General features: G+C 42.3%; 1 protein-coding gene across 1 annotated transcript; it reads left to right on the top strand.

Annotated features, from left to right (window-relative positions):
• The first annotated feature begins 793 nt into the window (after positions 1-793).
• polr3b (polymerase (RNA) III (DNA directed) polypeptide B) lies at positions 794-21576 on the top strand. Its single transcript, XM_035641793.2, has 28 exons — positions 794-962; positions 1244-1276; positions 1729-1785; positions 1871-1935; positions 2038-2113; positions 2357-2457; positions 2695-2786; positions 2938-3055; positions 3549-3657; positions 4404-4526; positions 7450-7566; positions 7649-7783; positions 8936-9097; positions 9753-9953; positions 10840-11002; positions 11945-12098; positions 12403-12477; positions 12611-12709; positions 12824-12951; positions 14072-14281; positions 14414-14572; positions 15204-15321; positions 15424-15566; positions 17586-17689; positions 19632-19798; positions 20177-20290; positions 20452-20625; positions 21169-21576. Exons 1-28 carry the CDS (start codon positions 891-893, stop codon positions 21296-21298), a joined length of 3399 nt encoding a protein of 1132 aa, XP_035497686.1. The 5' UTR covers positions 794-890; the 3' UTR covers positions 21299-21576.
• The last annotated feature ends 36 nt before the right edge of the window (positions 21577-21612 follow it).

Genomic DNA, 21612 nt, shown 5'->3' with positions numbered 1-21612 from the left:
GATGTTCAGTGTGTAGGATTTAATGGCATCTTGTGGTGAGGGTGCAGATTTCAACCAACTGAATATATCTTCACTCATCCTCCCCTCCCACCATGTGGCCTTCAGGTAACACAACAACTTGAAGGGCACCACTCTCTGGAACCAGTGTTTGAATTGTTGGTTCTGGGTTACTGTAGAATCATGAGAAACATGGCAGTGCAACATGATGGACCAAGAGGAAAATATAAAGGGGCTCATTGTAAGATAACAAAAGCACAATAATTATTTGTTTAGATGATTTTAAACTTATTAAAACATAATCCTAGATATTATATTCAACTTTGCCCGATATATCCTCCTTATCCTACACACTGATCCTTTAAATCACAACAATTGTGGAAGTATTCCAATACATTTTGCACATAGTCGGCAGTTAAATGTTCCCAGGTATTAAAATATACATTTTAGCGTATCAAATCATTGTTGTTTTAACATCTGTGCCCTCCTTTAATGCATATCTCATTTGCATTCGCTAGATATCAGTAGTTGTAAACTGAAAAAAATTATTCAAATTGAGTATTTCAAAATCACAACACCTGATCAAATGTTTATTTACCACCTCGGTTTTGTGAGATGTGTATTTTTCATAACCTTTAGACACTTGCAAGAAAACGTTATATACATACATGCATTCGTCATCTATACCGACTTACAGGACAAAATAAAGCAACTCCTAATTGTTTTTTCATCGCTATCAAAAGCGGAACCCTTACTTTGGTTCCGCCCACCCGGACGTTTGCCAGCGTAACACAAGACAGAGGACGCATGTTGCAACCACTTCCGACGCCGAACATCAACATGAGCGTGTGAGCAGGGTTTGATGTTTTTACAGGTGAACAGGTGAAAGAACCATGGAGGTGCTGGGAGAGGAGTTCTGTGACTTGTCTCCGCAGGAGCTGGCGGCTCCTGTCAACACGGTGGAGGTGAGTTCAGAGGAAGTGAATCGCGAAAGTTTGACATGAGAGCGAGCAGCGACAAGCTAACGAGGTGCAACCGCGGATTAAACTTCACAAAGCTTCGATAACGTGTGTGTTCGTGTTTGATGAAACTTCGTTTTAAAATAATAATTCCGCAGGTCAGGAGACATTTTGTCAACTCATTCTTAAAGCAGCTGCGGAATAAAAATGGTGTCGAGTAAACTACATTCATTGTTTGACAACAACAACAGACCGATGTGGTGTTTATGTATGTTTCTTTTTGACAGGAAAAATGGAAACTGTTACCAGCCTTCCTGAAGGTAACAGGCCTCACCTGAGTCCACCTGCCTTTCATCTAATTCTATCACACTTCTATCATAAACACGTCCTCTTTCGTGGTATATGAGATTTTATATTTTGTATGGGTTTATATTAAAAATAGGAAAATTAACAGAACTGTACAGTGAATCACATTTTTGATAAATGGAAAAAGTTAATCAAGTTGATATAAAGTTCCTTCAAATTGTGATATTGCGATAAAACCGCCCTGCACAGTGATTTGAAGTGTTACTCTCAAAGGCCTGCCAGTCAATTATAAACAGATAACATACTGAGCTAAAGGGGATTTAAACTGGTTTGTAGGTTCTGCACTCACATAAAGGGAAATATGTTATCATAAGTAATTATTGTTCTGTTGATAGACTAAATTGTTTCACCACTACATTCATCCTAAACTGTGTTTGCCTTCAATGTGTATAATTGTGTTTTGCAGGTGAAAGGTCTGGTGAAGCAGCACATCGACTCGTTCAACTATTTCATCAACGTGGAGGTAAAACACGACCACGACCGTGTGTGTGTGCGTTACCGCCGCCTTTGTTTCATCTTGATCTGAGTACGAGTATCTCCTTTTACAGATCAAGAAAATAATGAAAGCAAATGAGAAAATAACAAGTGATGCTGATCCAATGTGGTACCTCAAGTAAGTAACTAACAGTAATTGATCACAGTCAATCCGCAGACATACATGTGACAGCTTTTAGCTTGATTATAAAATTCAAATATTTTAATGTTTTCCTTCCAGATACCTCAATATCTATGTTGGCATGCCTGATGTCGAGGAAAGCTTCAACGTAACTAGACCAGTGTCGCCTCATGAGGTGAGCTTATCTTATTATAAAGGGCAGTAGCAGGGTTTTCATGTTGAAATAAATATTTTATATGAAGACATGTCTGTAGGTTCAAGGAACTTAGTTCTATCCCTAATGAGGACATCTGATAATCATGTTGGTAATACTGGAGAGTGTCCAACGTAACAGTTTTAAAATAACTCTCCAGGTCGTGATGTCAGGACATCTCTCACACGGTTGAGATGCAGCTCATCGTCCGGTTTGTTTCCACAGTGCCGTCTCAGAGACATGACCTACTCGGCGCCCATCACAGTGGACATCGAGTACACGCGTGGCAGCCAGAGAATCATCCGCAATGCCCTGCCCATCGGAAGGTATCACACGTTTAAATGTTTGTTGTCTTCCTTTTGTTCCACAGCGTCATATCCTGCCATAGCAGTGTGACCTCTGGCCTTCATAGTCAAAACCTCACTGGCTAAACACATGTAAACGCGCAATGATTTACGTTTTTTTTTTCATAACTGCAGCAAAAGCAATCAACAATCACGTACATTTAATTGAGGCCTTACTTATGGGTTTTTGTTGTTGATGTAAAACTTTGCTTTTCTCAGGATGCCGATCATGCTGCGAAGCTCAAACTGTGTTCTCACAGGAAAGACGCCCATGGAGTTTTCAAAACTCAATGAATGTCCACTGGATCCAGGTACACAATCATTATACAACCTAAAAATAAAAAAAAACATTCAGCTTGTGGACACCAAAACATGACACATAATGACAGAAACAGCACAAGTTATTTGCTGGTGCTCATTCTCAGTAGTGATTACATTTCACCACTCTGTATTTCTTCGCAGGGGGTTATTTTATTGTGAAAGGTCAAGAGAAGGTCATTCTCATCCAAGAGCAGCTGTCCAAGAACCGAATCATTGTGGAGCAGGACAGGAAGGGTGCAGTTGGAGCCTCAGTTACCAGGTACTGTAACAACATCACCTCTTACCTTTTATATTTATTAAAGAGAACAAAGAGTGTTTACAGCCAAGCTGTGGGATCAAATCCAGCCACCAGTCAAATGCACAAAACTTCAACCTCAGACTCACTCAGTGTCAAACAAAAATAAAATAAAAATTAAAAAGTCCCTTTTCCTTCATTTGTTTTTAAGATTTTTGTTCCTAAAGTTAAGTTGTGTTCAAAATATTTATTTAATCCACAAATTAGATTTTTCTAAAATGTTAATTTAATTCCAAGATTTTAAGATTTGTGGTTAATTTTAGTTTTTACATGTGATCGTTTCATTGTGCCTCATGAAGAGACGCAGTTAAAGAGAATTTTTATTTATCTCACAGTTACAATTACAATTTATCTCCCAAAACCAACATTGTTACTTCTGCTTCAACTAGTTCCTGAGTTTTGGGAAACTGTTCTTTCTCAAGAGACTTTACTTTTATCTTTGTTCTTACAATTCCAGTTCCACCCATGAGAAGAAAAGCAGAACCAACATGATCGTTAAACAAGGCAGATTCTACCTGAGACACAACACGCTGTCGGAGGACGCTCCCATCGCCATCATATTCAAGGTATGTGATTCTGATGTGGATGGGCAATGTCAATGTTGACAGGACCAGTAGAGGGAGCTACAGGACAGCCAGACGGTGACGATGATGAAGCTGTTGCATTTGATGTTGTTGCCCCACAGGCAGAAGTAAAGACTTCTGTTTGTCCCAGAGTAACTTTATGTGGTTACTGATCTGATTTCACACAATGTAAATGATACATGTATTCAGTGAGAGGTTTTGTTTCAAGTTGGTGAGAAGTTAGAAGATGATAGTTTCAGTTTTTCTTCATTAGATTCAATCTCATGTGACGCTCTTTGCTCTCAGTGAAAATGTCAGTTAGCCAGCTGGCATCATTAACTTCCTTCCCTTCCGAGGACAAATATCTTCAAACATGTCAACTTGTGACCGTCGAGTGTTCGGAGCTGGAGTCATTACCCGCAGGACACCGTTTGCTCGCTCTCTGTTTGCTGTGTACTTGTATATCCTGGGTGACGTCTTCCACATGCAGTGTGGGACACACTGGATAAGTTCCCACAGCCTCACATTTCCATAAGCAAATGTCAGACAACCTTATGACTCCCAGTTCACTCTCCCTCCCTCTACACACTTGCTCCAGGTGCAAATCTATTTGTCTCACCAGCAAGCTCCGATCTGGTCGCACACTTTAAATATTTCAATCTTTTTTCACTTGTCCACATGTTCTTTCTCATCTTTCTTTCTATCCAGTTCACATGTTATTTCCCTCTATTTCCGTGTCTTCCACACAGGGCATGGGTGTAGAGAGTGACCAGGAGATAGTGCAGATGATTGGTACAGAGGAGCACGTCATGGCTAGCTTCGCCCCGAGTCTGGAGGAGTGCCAGAAGGCCCAGATCTTCACTCAGACTCAGGTACCTCAGTGGGTCATACCAGCCATGAAATTAAAGGGATGTTTTACACCTACACCAGTAGGGAACTTTGATACTCTTTTTATTTGGATTTACGAAACGATTCTTGAATATGTTGCCATTGCAACAAAATGTTTAAACCTTTTTTCCTAAACAATCAACATAAAAGACTCAAAATAAAACTGGAAATCATAATAGATAACAATATAAACAATGAGGTACATTGAAAATTTTGAAAAAAAGAAAGATTAAATATGAGGAAAAACTGAAGTACAAAAAACAATCTCAGTGAATAAAACAACGATTTTAGCGTGTTTTAATGTTTAATGGATTATTACTACGTTTAGTTTTTTTAATCGGGAAGGAGCTTTTAAAACCCCAGAGGTTTGCACTTTTTTTTTCTAAGCCTGAACTTGTAACTTTGAACAGAACCTCTGAGGTACACGCTCAGGGAAATGGCGAGCCTAGCTTTGTCCAACTGTAAAATCCACACCATCAGCACTTCTAAAGCTCACTTAGTGGAGTTGTAGCTGGTTGCCTGGCAACCTCAAAGTGACAACAAGAGTCGGAAAGTCACATGACATCGTGTCAAACCAAATCTCTTCTTTTTTAACATGTGTTTTTTGTTCAGATTAAACAAACAAGATGTAACATGTCAATTAGCGAGCAGACTTTATGCAAAGCTAAGATATGCTAAGCTAACCACCTTCATATTTAGCATGCAAACAATGATGGTGGTCATCTTATCTGACACTCGGAAAAGAACGCACATCAGGATATTTCCCCCAATACTACTCAACTAATCTTTCCTCCGCTCTGTTATGCACAACATGAAGCCAAACCTTTGTGTAAAACCAAAGCTTCAGGTCAGTTTTTAAAACTGAGCTTGTTCAAATTAATTTATTATATATATTATTAAAAAGATTAACAGTATCAAACAGCTGAATTTCAATAAACAGCAATACCTTATTCAGTCCTGATGTGTTGCCCATTAACTTTGTTGCCCATTAGCTGCTGTTGACAGGAGCTATTTTCCTTGTCCGTCTGTGATCAGATGACTCAGGCTTTGTCTTACCAGCCACTTTCTCCGGTTACTCAGGAGGCCCACGCGTTTTCTTTGACATCTGCAGGTGAATGCAATCGGCCAATTTGTTTTTCATAAAGATTATGTTGTTAGAGGTACCAATGATGCATTGATGGGGCCATATTTGCCTCCTAGCAACCACTCGCTACAGCTCTCATGTTCGTCTGTCTGCCAGCCTCCATGATGTCTTTTCATGGTATTCATTGGCTCATTGTATTGTACACAATGACGCCTAAATCTATATAATTAAAGGCAGATAAGGCCGAAAAAACATTATCAGATTATCAGATGGTAAGTAATCTGCCTGAACCAAATTTGAATGTTTTTTTTCTAGTCATGTATACATAGACACAAAATAATACATGTATATGTATGTATATATATATACACATATATATGTATATTTATACACAAATAATATGTAATACATATTATAGTTTATTGTTGTTTTTTTGTTCTATAAAGTTATGTATTTATATGTTATTATTTTTTTTATATATTATGCATTAGGGAGGGCAGAGTGGGTGGTCTTCCAGAAAGCCTTCAGCCTCATTAACCTTTGACCTTTTCTATAGTTGTGTAGAGGGCTCCAGAGGCCCAGTGACTCAGGTGTGTGTGTGTGTGTGTGTGTGTGTGTGTGTGTGTGTGTGTGTGTGTGTGTGTGTGTGTGTGTGTGTGTGTGTGTGTGTGTGTGTGTGTGTGTGTGTGTGTGTGTGTGTGTGTGTGTGTGTGTGTGTGTGTGTGCGTGCGTGCGTGCGTGCGTGCGTGCGTGCGTGCGTGCGTGCGTGCGTGCGTGCGTGCGTGCGTGCGTGCGTGCGTGCGTGCGTGCGTGCGTGCGTGCGTGCGTGCGTGCGTGCGTGCGTGCGTGCGTGCGTGCGTGCGTGCGTGCGTGCGTGCGTGCGTGCGTGCGTGCGTGCGTGCGCGCGCGCGCGCTTGAGTGTGCGCGCTTGAGTGTGCAGTGAGCATTATTTCCTTTGTGATTCACTTGACCTACCACAGCCCTGTAACATGTGTTTCGAAAATCCCACACATTAATCGTTTCGTTAGCATGCCTAATGAAACATTGCATTGAATGCCTTTTAAATGCAACAGTTGGTTATCATATTGCAATTTTAACTGTTGAGCAGGACTGGATATCAAACCTCAATGTACTTTTTCAAGCACTGGTTAAAATGCAACGTGTCAAGGTTGCGTGGCGTCCTCAAGTCTAAACCTCTGTCCATTTAACTTCAACATCTGTATCTTTACTTTTCTACTGTCTGGTGTTAAACATGACAAAATGCCCCCAAAATGATTATAATAGACATGTTTATTGATTTGTGTTTTCTTTGATCATACATTTCCTGAGCCAAATCAAGCTCAATAGTGTGACATTATTTTTTCTTTTTTTTCTTTTTCTTTTTCAAATGAAATTCTTGGTAATTTGACCATTGGACTAAAATATGTGTAACACTGTAATGTTTGTGATGCAGTGATTTCTGCCAATCTACTTAAGGTGATTTTCTTTTCTTCCCCATGACAAGGACCACATTGGCACATTTTAGATTGTCTTGGATTAGTGGATCCTTGAACGGCGGAGCACCCTCCTTTGATTAATTATTTAATCAATTAACTTATTGCTGTTACATAATAATTTGTTTATTTTTGTTGATGTTTTGAAGGTTATTTTATCAAGGGGCATTGGATTAGGTGGGTAGATGCAGTTTGCAGTTTTTGCAGCAATTCAATATAAAGTCAAACAAGTTCATCACATTGATACCCACTCTGAAAGTTACCTGGATATTCTGCTTTGCTGTTGACTGATCCTCTGACCTCTGCTGTTTCTGCCTCTGTGTGTCACAGGCTCTGAGGTACATTGGGAATAAAGTGCGGAGACAGCGCATGTGGGGAGGCCCCAAGAAGACCAAGATGGAGGAGGCCAGGGAGCTGCTGGCGTCTCTTATCCTCACACATGTGCCTGTATGTAAACACACAAGAGAAGAATCAGGGATTATTCTCTGTATATTCCACAAAGTGTAGTCATTTTGTATTTTCTCTGCAGGTCAAGGAGTTTAACTTTCGAGCCAAGTGTATCTACCTGGCTGTGATGGTGAGGAGGGTGATTCTGGCCCAGGGGGACAACAAGGTGGACGACAGAGATTACTATGGCAACAAACGTCTTGAGTTGGCTGGACAGGTAATTCTCTACGCACCTGTCGTCCATGTGGTCTCATTTACAGCTAGTTTGAGACCCAATTTCATTTCATTTAGTGTTCTTGTACTTCATATTGTGTGTATTTGTTAATTTGTCAACTGATCAACAGTAAAGTGTAAATGAGCCAGACTTCAGCTCTGACATTAATGGCACCATGTTGTAATGGTTGTTTATTAATTCAAACATGAGAAAACAAAACACTTTTGATGCTGATTAATAATAAACGTGTAGAAACGTACCAATAACGCTCACATGCTTTGGTTCAAATGGATCACAGCAAAGGACCGAGAGGACAGCGGCTGATCTCTCACCTGCATCTTTGTTCCTGCCTCCTTCTTTTAATAAGACTCTCATTATTTTCCCTCAGCTTTGTTTTTCCCTGTTTTGTTTTCGGCCCCCCCCCCCCGTATTTCAGCCTGGCTTTGTCAAGAGTGAGATATGCGGTGGCACCAAAATCCAGAGGCTGTGGAAGCATGGGGATTTTTTAGCACTGTGACAATAGAATTGCTGCCTTGACTGGAGCGATTGAGCTAATCCGCAGGCCCGGCTCTGATAATGTAATTACTGCTGTCTTAAGGCCTTTAATTTCCCCCCCAACCTGCTCTGTATAAGGAGCAGGAGATGGGAGGAGGGGGGAGCACAGAGCCCTCTTTCAATAGGGGGCTTACACACTAACAACACCAGCAATCTCCTCACTCTCCAATTATGGTTCCCTGACATTCAACTAATTGGCCTGGCTGCGCAACGGAAGCTTAATTTCTTTATTAATTTCAAGCAGTGCTGCCTGTTTGTTTTGATGTATGCTAATGCACAGGGTGGGTGGGGGTTGTGAGAGAGGTTGCCTCCAGTAGGCCTGGCAGAGGAGGACAGGGACCCGGGACGGAGGCCAGGTCAGGCTTATCAGTGAGCCGGCACACCTGCTTATTAAATGTGACTGTAAACGCACCTCATCGCTGATTAGAGACATGAGCAGATGTAGGGTACCAGGAGATCGGCGAGTCAGACTTTGTGAGAAAACAATGACGACTCAATTGTTGTTCTTGCGCTGTGTTAAGTTTGGAGACTTGACAAGTGAGAAATATCAATCAAAAACGTTTTTATCAACAATGCTTTTTCTCTCTCTCCCTTTTCTAGCTCCTGTCTCTGTTGTTTGAAGATCTGTTTAAGAAGTTTAACTCTGAACTGAAGAAAATCGCCGACCAGATCATTCCCAAACAGAGAGCCGCTCAGTTTGATGTGGTTAAGCACATGCGGCAGGATCAGATCACCAATGGCATGGTCAATGCCATATCCACGGTGAGTGTGTCTGACCATAAATATAATGATCTAACTAAACACAAAGGATTCACCTTTCCACTGGAGGAACAAACATCTGTAATTGTGACAGATCTTGCTCTCCCAGGTTTTGTTTCTATGGACAGTGCTCTGAGCTACACACAAGTAATTTGATATCTTTGTATTCAAACTTAAACTTTTTACTTAACTTTGAAAAGAAGAAGTAATTACACTTAGATAAATGTTCATGATAAAGAGTCTAAAGTCAAGCTATTCCCACAGCTTTCTGGCTCTATCCCAGAATCTTCTGGTGCTGAGGAAAGCTGAAGGGATAGTTAAGGAAGTTAACCTTGATCACAGTTAATGTGTTTCCAAGGTTAATAATGAACTGCCAGGCTAAATAAACCTTAATGCTCAGTCGCTAAAAAAAAACTTTGATTCTTGAAAGCGGTCGACACCAGTGTCAACAGGTAGAGTTTTCAAAAGTCAGTCGTAATTTAAATCATGCTTACCCATCACATTAAAAATCTCTGAAAGCCTAAGCACAGTCCCTTTAATCAAAATGAATATAGTAAACCCACATCTCCTCATTTATTGTCACTTTTTGTTCGTGAATATATCAATAGGCAGGTTAACGATTAGCAGATACTGATGTCAAATTTTTTTCTGTCCAAAGGGAAACTGGTCTTTGAAGAGATTCAAGATGGACCGGCAGGGCGTCACCCAGGTCCTGTCTCGTCTCTCCTTCATCTCGGCTCTTGGCATGATGACCAGGATCTCCTCGCAGTTTGAGAAGACCAGAAAGGTCAGCGGACCTCGCTCCCTGCAGCCGTCACAGTGGGGCATGCTGTGTCCGTCTGACACGCCTGAGGGAGAGGTGAGTGGAGCCGCTCACCCGACCTGTTCCTGCTGACCCAGTGAAGTGGTGACACAAAAAGGCCCGTTCACATGGGGGGAGTTTGAGGCTGTCTGAGACGCTAAGATGACAGTAGTGGGGAAAAGTGTAAACTCCTCACATAGACACATCCACTGACTGCTGATTCCGAGCTTTGGCGACCAAAGACATGTTTTGGCAAAATTCAGACGGAAAATTTGTGTCAGAAATATTGGAACAAATTTTTAACACATAGAATATTATGAGTTAAAGCAAAGAATAAGCAGTTACAGGTCACTTGCCTTAATTTTCAAGTGCTTTGATGAAAACTTACATTTTTAATTTGTTGTTACCTGTAAACTAGAAAACCTTTTGCACCTCTATGAAGTTCCCCAGCTCTTCTCTGTCTTCAGCTGTTGGATTAGAATCTGGTTTTATTATCCATCAGATATACTGTAAATCTGTGTTAAAGCTTGAGGATGTAAACATACAGCTCACATGTGTATGTGCTCTTGCTAAAGCAGCATTTTCTAGTGCAAAATGAAAACAGTGCTTTACTGTATCATCATATTTTGTGGTTCTAAACTACTCTAAGAAAAGCATGTACTGCTTAAAGTTCCAAAAAGTTTGATGTTTTTTCCCCTGTGATGTATGACCTACCTTTAAACAGGGGAACGTTTATCATCAGGTTTGCTTTTATAGCTTTTGTTGTAAAGACTCAGGACAGCCTTTTCAGAATGTTGTGAGAGGTCTGTTATATATTCTTGTAGATTTAATGAAGACAGAACTGGCACAGTGCTGTGGTGTACATGTTCACGTGTCGCTGCACACCAAAACCTAAACTTTTAGAATCCTGAACATGGTTTCTATTGTTGTTCTGGTTCTGTAGGCCTGTGGTCTGGTGAAGAACTTGGCTCTGATGACCCACATCACCACCGACATGGAGGACGGTCCCATCATCAAACTGGCCTTCAACCTCGGTGTGGAGGACGTCAATCTGCTGTGTGGCGAGGAGCTATCCTACCCGAGCGTCTTCCTCGTCTTCCTCAATGGTAAAACTCCTCCGCACCAGTCAAGCCTAATAAATAAATAAATAAACACAGAGAGAATTAACACTGGATGCGTTTGCTTTAGATCACTGAAAAAAAGGAAGTCTAATCCTCCCTGTTTTGAATGCATTGCTTATGAACATAAAGGGGAAAATATTCTGTGTAGTTTACAGACGGTAATTTTGCATTTTGCAAGAAGGCTGATAAGTCATTAATTTCATGGCAGCAGTATGTATTATTCTTGAGCCACAACTTGGCCCCTTAATTACTGTATATGTTTGTCTCACCGCTGATAACTGTCAAATTATATTAGCTGCCATGCCATTTAATTAGTTGGTAGCAGCAGGTGTCAAAGCCCTTCAGAGTGTGTTCACTGCGAATGCGCCCTCACACAGAGGCGGAGCACAGTGTCTCCTCTGTTCTCCAGTCATTTGTCTGTCAGACTTGATATGAACAAACCCCTGCAGGCACCTTGAGCTCTGCTTTCACCAGTCGTGGAGGCAAAGAGTGCTCTACTGTATGTGCATGCTGTTTCTCTCCTTACTGCAGCTTAAAGTTTGCGGACGCAAGTTCAGAATTTAACGTTGAACCTGCTCACCTTTTAAAAACTCCCTTGTGCAGCTTTTTGTCCCATCATGGATATTTATTTAGAGTAGAGCACAAATGTCAAACCCCCGAAATATTTCCAGCATCTCAAATCTCAAAATTAGCTGCTATTTTTGGTTTGTTATATGAAAGTTAACACCACATCTTTGCATGCTTTGAAAACATCATCGATCCTCTCATCTAATTCCCGAGAAGAAGGTTGAATTATTCCTTAATCAAAGCGAAATCATTTCTAAGACAGTAAACATTCAGCGGTGATACTTGGTCAAACCATTTTGGTGCTTGTGTAGTTTATGTAGATATGAATTGACTGTCCATCTGTCTGTCTCACGTCCATAGGTAACATTCTGGGTGTGATTAGAAACCATCATAAGCTGGTCATGACCTTCAGACTGATGCGTAGAGCAGGTTTCATCAACGAGTTTGTGTCCATCTCCACCAACTTGACCGATCGCTGCGTCTACATCTCGTCTGATGGAGGACGCCTCTGCAGGTGGGGAACACATTAGACCTCCAGACTTGTACTTAAAGCTTTATAAATTATGAAAATAAATGTCATGGATATGCAAAAAAATGGAATATAATTAGTAAAACTGTAATACAAATGGGAACAATAAATTTGTATTTATTTTTCTAACAGGAAATTCCTTTTTTTTCTTTTTCTTTTGTGGATCTAAATTGCTGTAGTTTAAATAAATTGCTGACTTTTAATCCCCCTTTTTTTGATAACTAAAGGGTGAAAAGTGACTCATCAGTAGTTTGACGCTCAGTTTTTCTATTTTGTTTTCCCCCTTCAGGCCGTACATAATAGTGAAGAAGGGGCAGCCGATGGTGAAAAACAAACACATCGAAGATCTGTCGCAGGGCTACAGGTGAGGCCAGGAGTCGGGTAACAACTGGTTGGAAAAGTTTTTGAGAGAATATGTTTGTTTGGAGATAATTGTGTATATTAAAAGAGGGTTAGGGTGTTTAATAATTTCTGAAACACACTTTTTTTGACTCCAGAACCTTTGAGGATTTCCTGCACGAGGGCCTGGTGGAGTACCTGGACGTAAATGAGGAGAATGACTGTCAGATCGCCCTTTATGAATACATGATTAGCAAGTGAGTGTCACGTGATTCTGCTGACATTTAAAAAAAACTGTAAAATGCCCTTTTGTTTATGTCTTATCAACGTGCAGCGTTTATATCCTCTTATATTAATTTTTTTCTCTGCAGAGTCACAACACACTTGGAGATTGAGCCCTTCACGTTGCTCGGCGTGTGTGCTGGCCTCATCCCCTACCCCCACCACAACCAGTCGCCCAGGAACACATACCAGTGCGCTATGGGCAAGCAGGCAATGGGTAAGACTCCGCTGAGCAGGTAGCCTTAATCAGCAAGTAGGTCATTGAAATGTGAAGATGTAAACTTCCAATTCTCAAACATCCTCCACACAGCTATAGTGTTTATTCCTGTGCACGCACACACACACACACACACACACACAAACACACAAACACTTACAGTAATTTAATCTCACATGAACACCATTCCTAAGCCTCCTAAATCTGCTGGTTCAGAGTTTAGAGTTTTTATTTGCCCAAGTTAAAATCATACAAAAAGGACATTAGAATAACAAACAACATGGATACAAGAAGCCTTCTGGTTCGTCTCCCCCAAAACTCTGCCGCTGCTTTACCTCTTGTCAGAATACATTTGTATGTGTGATCGAGTGTTTTTTGTGTGTGTGAATGTGTCGGTGTCTGTGTGTTTGTGTGTGTGTACATGCACGTTTGGACATCAAACATGGGGCGCTTGCGTAGGTTCTCCATTGTGCGTGTGTGTGCGGAGGCCCTTTCCCTGCCAGTCACCCAGAGTGTCATTAGCAATTCATTGTGTCTGCTCTGGCTGTGCTCAGGGGGTCAGTGTGCTCAGCTGCGAAAGACCACAGAGTGCGCACCCGCAGCTCCTTGGTAACCAAAACTTCCCCAAACGGCACTGCTAACATTCGTAAGAACCTCTTGTCACGTCCCCCCCCCCCCCCCCCCCCCCCCCGCTTTACCTCCGTCCGTCCCTTCCTCCCCTCCCCCATCTTTACAAAAACACGGACTGGAACTATATTTGGCACAATATCCTCTGCCTTGTCCGTTTTGTGTGGACAGCCCTATACATGTGCAAATCTGGTTGTGTGGCCCAGGCCTATTATCACAGACTCTGTGCTTGTAGCCTGATTGTGGAGTAATAGCATCTGACAAATGTCAAGGCTTCCAGGGAGGCCAGGCTTTATGCCATAACTTGGCACCATTCCTCCACTGCGCTGATCTGTAAGAGTGACCAACCGGAGTGATCTAATAAGTGATCAATTAGACACTTAATGTGTACATGGAAACACTGACAATGTAATATTTCTGAATGTCAGTGAGTTATACAAATAATTTTTACCAAATATTGCAGATATCATATTCATCCGTCTCCTCTCTCCAGGGACGATTGGCTATAACCAGAGGAACCGTATCGACACTCTGATGTACCTGCTGGGGTATCCTCAGAGACCTATGGTCAAAACCAAAACCATTGAGCTCATCGACTTTGAGAAGCTTCCTGCTGGTCAAAACGCCACAGTGGCCGTGATGAGCTACAGCGGCTACGACATTGAAGACGCCCTGATCCTCAACAAAGCCTCACTCGACAGAGGTGAGACCTGCCTGAAATGACAAGGAGCAATGTCTCAGCCTCTCTCAGACTCCTTTTGATCTTATTTTTTCTGCAAGAGAAGCAGCTATTGCAACTTATTTACTGGTTTAATGTGTATGGGTTTCTTTCCAGGGTTTGGCCGCTGCCTTGTTTATAAAAACGCAAAGTGCACACTGCGGCGCTACACCAACCAGACCTTTGACAAGGTGATGGGGCCCATGCTGGATGCTACCACTCGAAAGCCCATCTGGAGGCACAACATCCTGGATGCCGACGGCATCTGCTCCCCTGGTGAGTACCAGCAGGACCAGCGGAGACCCAGCATGTTTTAGTGCTCCTCACCAGTAAATGTGTTCGACAATCATTAAAACCATTGGAATTTGAGGGAACATTTATATGTGCTGTGTTTCACTGCTTGTCAGTTTACTTTGGCTCTTCAATTAGTGAGGAGTGTAACTTTCTTTCCAGGTGTTTCTATAGTTTTACTTCCTTCATATTATGTAATGGCTAAATTAAAAATTACTTCACCATGAAAATGTGCTCAATGGTTAGTATCCAGAAGAAGTCAACATAGAGGGCTGTCAGTGTAGTGAAACACTGGGTCATATATTCACAAAAAAGGGGACATTTTATTTGAAATAGATGAATGTGCAAAGAAATAAGTAATATGTTGCATTTATTGGAAACACACATCCTGATGCGGTTTGAAAAAACATCTGTGAGAATTCGAAAGGGGTGAGAGGTGGTTGTCGTTCAGATCCAGATTTCAGATTGAGGCTGTTGATTTGTTGTAGTTGTGGGAAGTAACAATAAATGTGGTCCCCCAGCCTCAACAGCTCCCCTAAAAGAGCGCACACCACCCTGTAGTCTATGTGGGTTCATGTCGTATTGCAGCCTGTGATCTATCTTCTGTTTGCCTCAGGTGAGAAAGTGGAGAACAAGCAGGTGTTGGTGAACAAGTCCATGCCAACTGTCACTCAGACACCACTGGAGGGCAGTACCCAGCCAGGCCAGCCCCAGTACAGAGACGTGCCCATCAGGTGAGTGCACATCAGCTCCCACCACCACCACACCCCATTGTTTCATGCAAATAATGCTGTGATAATAAAAAATCGCTCTGGCTGTTCTGTGTGTGTTTGCAGCTACAAGGGCTCAACCGACTCGTACGTCGAGAAGGTCATGATCTCATCCAACGCTGAAGATGCTTTCCTCATCAAGATCCTCCTGAGGCAGACCAGGAGACCGGAGATAGGCGACAAATTCAGCAGTCGGCACGGGCAGAAAGGTGCCAACCTTCTCTCTCATACAAGAGCAGCATGTTGAGCTCAAACCTTGATGTGCACAAAAAAGAAAGTTGCGTTAATATCCTCCATTTCAAGGCCGAAATTGAACCCGTCATGAAAGATCATAAATGACTGGACAAAAAAAAAATCTCTGGTCGTCTCTGTGTCGGAGCATTTGTTGAGTCAAGTCCCAGTGGCTGTTGCTCTGTCACTGCCCCCCTGTCCTCATCTCTCAAGAGCTCTTTTCAATTAATTGGCTCTTTGTCCTGTGCCAGACTATGCAAATTTATTACACCACAGCAGTATTTTGCCGCTGCTGTGGGGAAAAAGTGTTTACAACCTCCATTGTTTTGCGGCACCTCCCCTATAGAGGGCTTGTATGATGTTTTAATCAAAAAGCTAACTGGCGCCATGCATAATTTACTCTCTTTATTAACGCGCTGGCCACTGGGCGGTCAGCTTAGGATGGGACAATGTCTTCTGTCTCAGATAATGACGAAGAGAGAGGGGTCGCCGCTGGGTTAGCCGGAGGAGATGTGGAAGGAAACCTCCAGATGTGCAACTGATGTATGGCTAGTTTTTAATCAGTTTTCTGCACAGTCGCTTTTAGGTGTTCACAGCTACTGTACAGAACAGGAGAGTTTGTAAAAGCCTGCATTTTGACTCCAGTGGGGGTTTTTCTAGGCAAAAATACACACATTTTCTTTTTTTGGACAAATATTTTAAATAGAATCCTCCTATTTAATTAGAAGTGAAGTTGGCTGCAGTGATAGATCTCCCCGCTCCTCATGAACAGTCTCATAAGTCCTGGTCAGCAGAGCAGAATAAGTTAATTATTTACTAGTCTCACACACACACACACACACACACACACACACACACACACACACGCACATGGACGTGCACGCACACACACACAGCTGTGGAGGTGGGGGAGGAGGTGGAGAGGTTGTCAGTAGTAGGGGCCCTTTGTGCCTCGAGCCTCCAGCGTGGAGCAGTATGAGCTGTGATGGAAGGCTCTGAACCCGCGCTGTTGTCTCGCCTTTCTCTGCTGATTTCATGCCTCTTTTATCATTCACTTTCACACAAAACAAACAACACTAAGGATGTCTGCTATGGGAACTAGTGTCTCTCTCTCTCTCTCTCTCTCTCTCTCTCTCTCTCTCTCTCTCCCTCTCTCTCCCTCTCCCTCTGAATCTCTCTGTTCACCTTCTCCACCACTCTGTTTTCCACTTTTTTTTCTCCTCTTTCATCTCACTTTCAGCCTGATATTCAAACCGCCTTTTCTCACTTTTTATTTTCCCTTTTCTCCTTCTCTTCTGGCCCTGTCGTACCCGCCTTTTTTCTCTTTTCTTTTCACCTTCTTCCTGCTGTTGGATGACTTTCCAGTAAATCGGCGCACTTGTTCCCAGTCAACATCCTGTTGCAGCATCCTGTAATGGCATCTTCAGTCTGCCGCTGTGTTGTGTCGCGGACCAGTCGACTAATAGTGAATTTTTCCCACGTGCTCGTATTCAAGCATATACTCCTCTCCAGTTGATCCCCTCCACTTCCTCTGAGTTGAACTGAAAGTCATGGATGTGTAATCCCGGTCTCCCTGTCACACTAAGCACCTTTCTCCACTTCCTGCTTCTCCTTCTCTTCTCTCCTCTTTCTCTTTTTTTTCATTTGCAAATGGGCCTACAATCTGTTTACCCTGGCCTGGGAAGAGTGCTTCGGCCCCTCAGCAAACATTTGCGCTCACACTTAAACTCCAGGCTACCAGGGCGCTCGTCCCCCACATCATGTGAATCACAAGGGGACCCTGTCTGTCCGCATGAGTATGGAAATGTCATGCTCCGCCAGAGGTCCTCGCCAGGCTTCCAGCAGCAATACACAACAACAACAGTGTTACTAGAAGTTTGCTATTTATTAAGTCACAATTTGGTGGTCATGAAGATTAAGACTATTTGCTCAGAATGGCAGATAGCGTGGCGTTTCTATTAATTTGTCATTTGTGTGTGTGTGTGTGTGTGTTCCAGGTGTTTGCGGTCTCATCGTCCCACAGGAGGATATGCCTTTCTGTGACTCGGGCATCTGTCCAGATATTATCATGAACCCTCACGGATATCCCTCCAGAATGACGGTACGACTCTTTACAAGTGTTGGAAAAAGATTGTCACCACTCAACTGCAGTATTTTTCTTCCTATAAAATGCAGATCAAAATTTCTGAAAACTTGTTTTGTCCCTCGAACAGTTCAAAAACACAATTTATCCAAATTTACTGTCATATATAAGAAAAAGAAAATCAGCAATCAATTTTTAATGTCAATGAATGAATGGTGTAATGATTTCATCTCTGATATTCTGCATGACATTTATCAGGGAGCTTAAAATTAAACTCCCTGATAATCTGACACCAGGAACCTGTTCAGTTGTCTTTTATGATTTTTGGCTGCAAGCTCAGACTGAATCACCTCAGTCTCTGTTGATGGTTGCTCTTCACAAGTTTGTGTCGGATCTTCCAAAACAAAACCCTCCTTCTCCCACTCCTCGACTTCCAGAGCACACGTCCATTGATGCCATTAAGCAGCAATCGCACTGGTCACAAACAGATATTTGTTGCTGCCTTGTTGAAGCCACCTCCCGCAGCAGCGTGTGGAAGTTTTATCAAACATGGAACTTGGCCCCGTATCTGCCTGCTTTATTGTCCCTTTGCACTATAAAATCGTGAATGATCTTTACTGCTGAAGTTGTCAGTGCCAGTGTGTTTGCGGGCAGCGGTCGCCATGGAGAAGGCTCAGAAATGTTTGGCTCGGGAGGATGTTTCTGTGGCCTGAGAGTGAAATGAGAGTAGGTGTTTCCTTTTATGTGATGGGGTCAGGGGTCCTCTGGGTGCGACCCCTGTGGAATTGTTGAAATCAGTCATCCTTAGACTGCTGTACCCAACTCGTGGGGCACAAACTCACCAGCTATATCATTATTTTTGTGCCAGGACACAAATGTAAATGAGTTGAAAGTGGTCTCAGACTTTTTGATGCCACTGTAAAATTTATTCGGCAAGCTTTCAGACCTTCCTTTTTTTATTAGACCGAATGCTAAAATCAAAACATATATTGTTTTTTTTATTTTCATTCCCTTGTCTACACTAAATACTACATAATGACAAAGCACAAATATTGGAACTGTATTAAAAAGGAAAGTATTCAGACCCTTCACTCGGTTCTTGAAGCACCTGTGGCAGAGATTACAGCCTTGAGTCTTCTTGGGGAGAAAGCTTTGCACTCCTGGATTTGGGGATTTTTTTTCTGTGCAGATCCTCTGAAACTCTGTCAGGTTGGATGGGGACCAACATATTCAGGTCTCTCCAGAGAAGAATGATTGACATTCATAGAGTCGTTCGAGTTTAGAAGTATTGTCCGTTTAGGAGGTGAATCTGGTCCTCAGTGCTCCAGACCAGGTTTTCATTAAGGATATCATCTCTGTTCAGTTCAGCTTTCCACCGAACTTCACCTTTGGTTTTGTATCGGCCTTTGTTTCATGAAACCAGAGAATCCTGTGTCTCACCGTCTGAAAGTCCTAAGGGAGTTTTCATGTGTCTTATCTGTGTAGATGTTTCAATCTGACCTGTGACCACTCTGCCGTAAAGCCCAGATCACTGGGCTGTTGCAGTGATTGTTGTTCTTCTGGAAGTTTTTTCTGGAGCTCAGTGACCATTGGGTTTTTGGTCACCTCTGTAACCAAGGTCCATCTTTCCCAATTGCTCAGTTTGGCTGGACGGCCTGCTGGAGTTCTTTTTTCCAAATTATTCCATCTATGAATTATGGAGGCCACCGATCTTCCTGGAAAAAAAGCTAAAATTCCGATTTAGCCTTCCCAGATCTCTGAGCTCTGAAGTCGGTTCCTTCTACCTCATCGCTTGTTTTTGACTCTGATATGCACCGTCAGCTGTGACTTTTTTATTTGACAGTACACATCTCAAAGATGCTCAAAGGAAGTGGGAGGCACCTGGGCAAAATTTGTGTTGTGTTTGTGTTTTACCATTGTGTTATTCCTGGGCTTCTAAGAGTGTGTCTGTTTCTGTCAGGTGGGAAAGTTGATTGAACTGTTGGCTGGGAAGGCTGGAGTCCTGGACGGACGGTTCCACTATGGTACGGCCTTCGGAGGCAGCAAAGTTAAGGACGTGTGTGAGGATCTCATCCGTTACGGATACAACTACCAGGGCAAAGACTACGTCACCTCGGGAATCACTGGGTAATAAAAAACTTCATCTTTCATCTCATTAAACATAACTTATAAGACAATAACACAACTGTGATTCATAGATGATTCCTTCAGTCTTTAAAAAAAAAAAATCTAAATTATGACAATTGGCAATCGCAACTTAAACCGATCACAATATGATTCAAATGGTTGGATAAAAAAAAAATTAAAAATCCACAAATTATCATTTTTTTCATTCACACTTAACAAAGTAGCAGTCATCTCTCGTATTTCAGAAGATGTGACCAGTAGTTGTTTGGATTTTTGTATATGATAAATCATTTTTCTGTGACTAAATCTATCCTAATAAAGATGATCTGTGTTGTAGTGTAGCACTTGACGTGTCAGTCACTGCTGTATTTTCCTCAGAGAACCACTGGAGGCTTACATCTACTTTGGACCGGTGTATTATCAGAAACTGAAGCACATGGTCCTTGACAAAATGCACGCCAGAGCCCGAGGCCCCAGAGCTGTTCTCACCAGGTAAAAACAACTTACATTTTGGGTTATTAATTATAAAAATGTGACTAATGTAAAAGAAACTTATCAAAAAACAACAAATTCAAACTTTCAGATACAGGGCAAACTATATTCCTCTCGTCTCACCTTTCTGTTTTACCTGAATGCGTCTTTCTTGCCGACAGGCAGCCTACGGAGGGCCGCTCCAGAGACGGAGGTCTGCGTCTGGGCGAGATGGAGCGCGACTGTTTGATCGGCTACGGAGCGAGCATGTTGCTGCTGGAGCGCCTCATGATCTCCAGCGACGCCTTCGAGGTGGATGTGTGCGGACAATGCGGCCTGCTGGGATACTCTGGGTGGTAAGCGGCCGACGACTACCGGTTAAAGTGCATTGTCTTATAATCACAACAGAAACTGTGATGGATGACTGGATGATAGAACCATCTGTTGATCAGTTTTTCCTGAGAATCGTTGTGCAGCCGGACTTTTCAGTAAGTTGTGGTTTTTAAGTTTTCAGAGGCATTTTATGATGTATCTCCAAACAATAAACATCAGAGCTTTCCTCGTTTACTCTTGACAAGGATCCTTGTTTCTTACAGATTTATCTTTTTAAGCTTGAAGTCTGTGCTAGCAAGATCAGCTATTGGCATTTATTGCAGGACAGGACAGTGTGATATGGGAATTCAAAACTTCAACCGACTGTAACTGGGCTCTTATTGGCTACTGAATGTTGCCAACAGTTTGAAATATGTGGTTTTAGGTTTTTATCTCACAGTGCAGTCCAGAAACGGTTCTAAAGCGCTGGATGATAGAGCCAGAACACAGGATTTTTGTTCAGCCCTGCACTCGTCCTCAGATCTTCTGGTTTGTGTCCAGTCTGATTGTCACTTTTTGTTTTCCAGGTGTCACTACTGTAAGTCGTCCTGCCACGTGTCCACCCTGCGTATCCCCTACGCCTGCAAGCTGCTGTTCCAGGAGCTGCAGTCAATGAACATCATCCCCCGACTCAAACTGTCACGTTACAACGATTGACCTGGAGAGGAACAGAAACACAGTGTATGTGAGTGAAAGGTTTAGAGTCAGAGATTGTTTTTTTGACAGTCTGAAACAGGTTTATTTGTAGAAGCTGTTTGACCTTTGAATGAGCAGCAAAGAAACAGGCCGAAGATTTTTGTTGGTGCGCACAAACTGTAACAGTTTGAAGTTTACGCCATTTACGTTTTTCCTGTTTCTCATCTATGTTGATTCTTTCTCACCATTATGCTCTTTGTATGTGTAAGAAATAAACACACAAACATTATTTCAAATCAGCTGCTGTGTTTTGTACATTTTAATGGCTTTTAACA

Source organism: Scophthalmus maximus, chromosome 7 (genome assembly GCF_022379125.1).
Source record: "Scophthalmus maximus strain ysfricsl-2021 chromosome 7, ASM2237912v1, whole genome shotgun sequence".
NCBI classification, from domain to species: Eukaryota; Metazoa; Chordata; class Actinopteri; order Pleuronectiformes; family Scophthalmidae; genus Scophthalmus; species Scophthalmus maximus.
The sequence above is the reverse complement of the archived record's forward strand: the minus strand, read 5'-3'. Positions and strand labels throughout refer to the sequence as shown.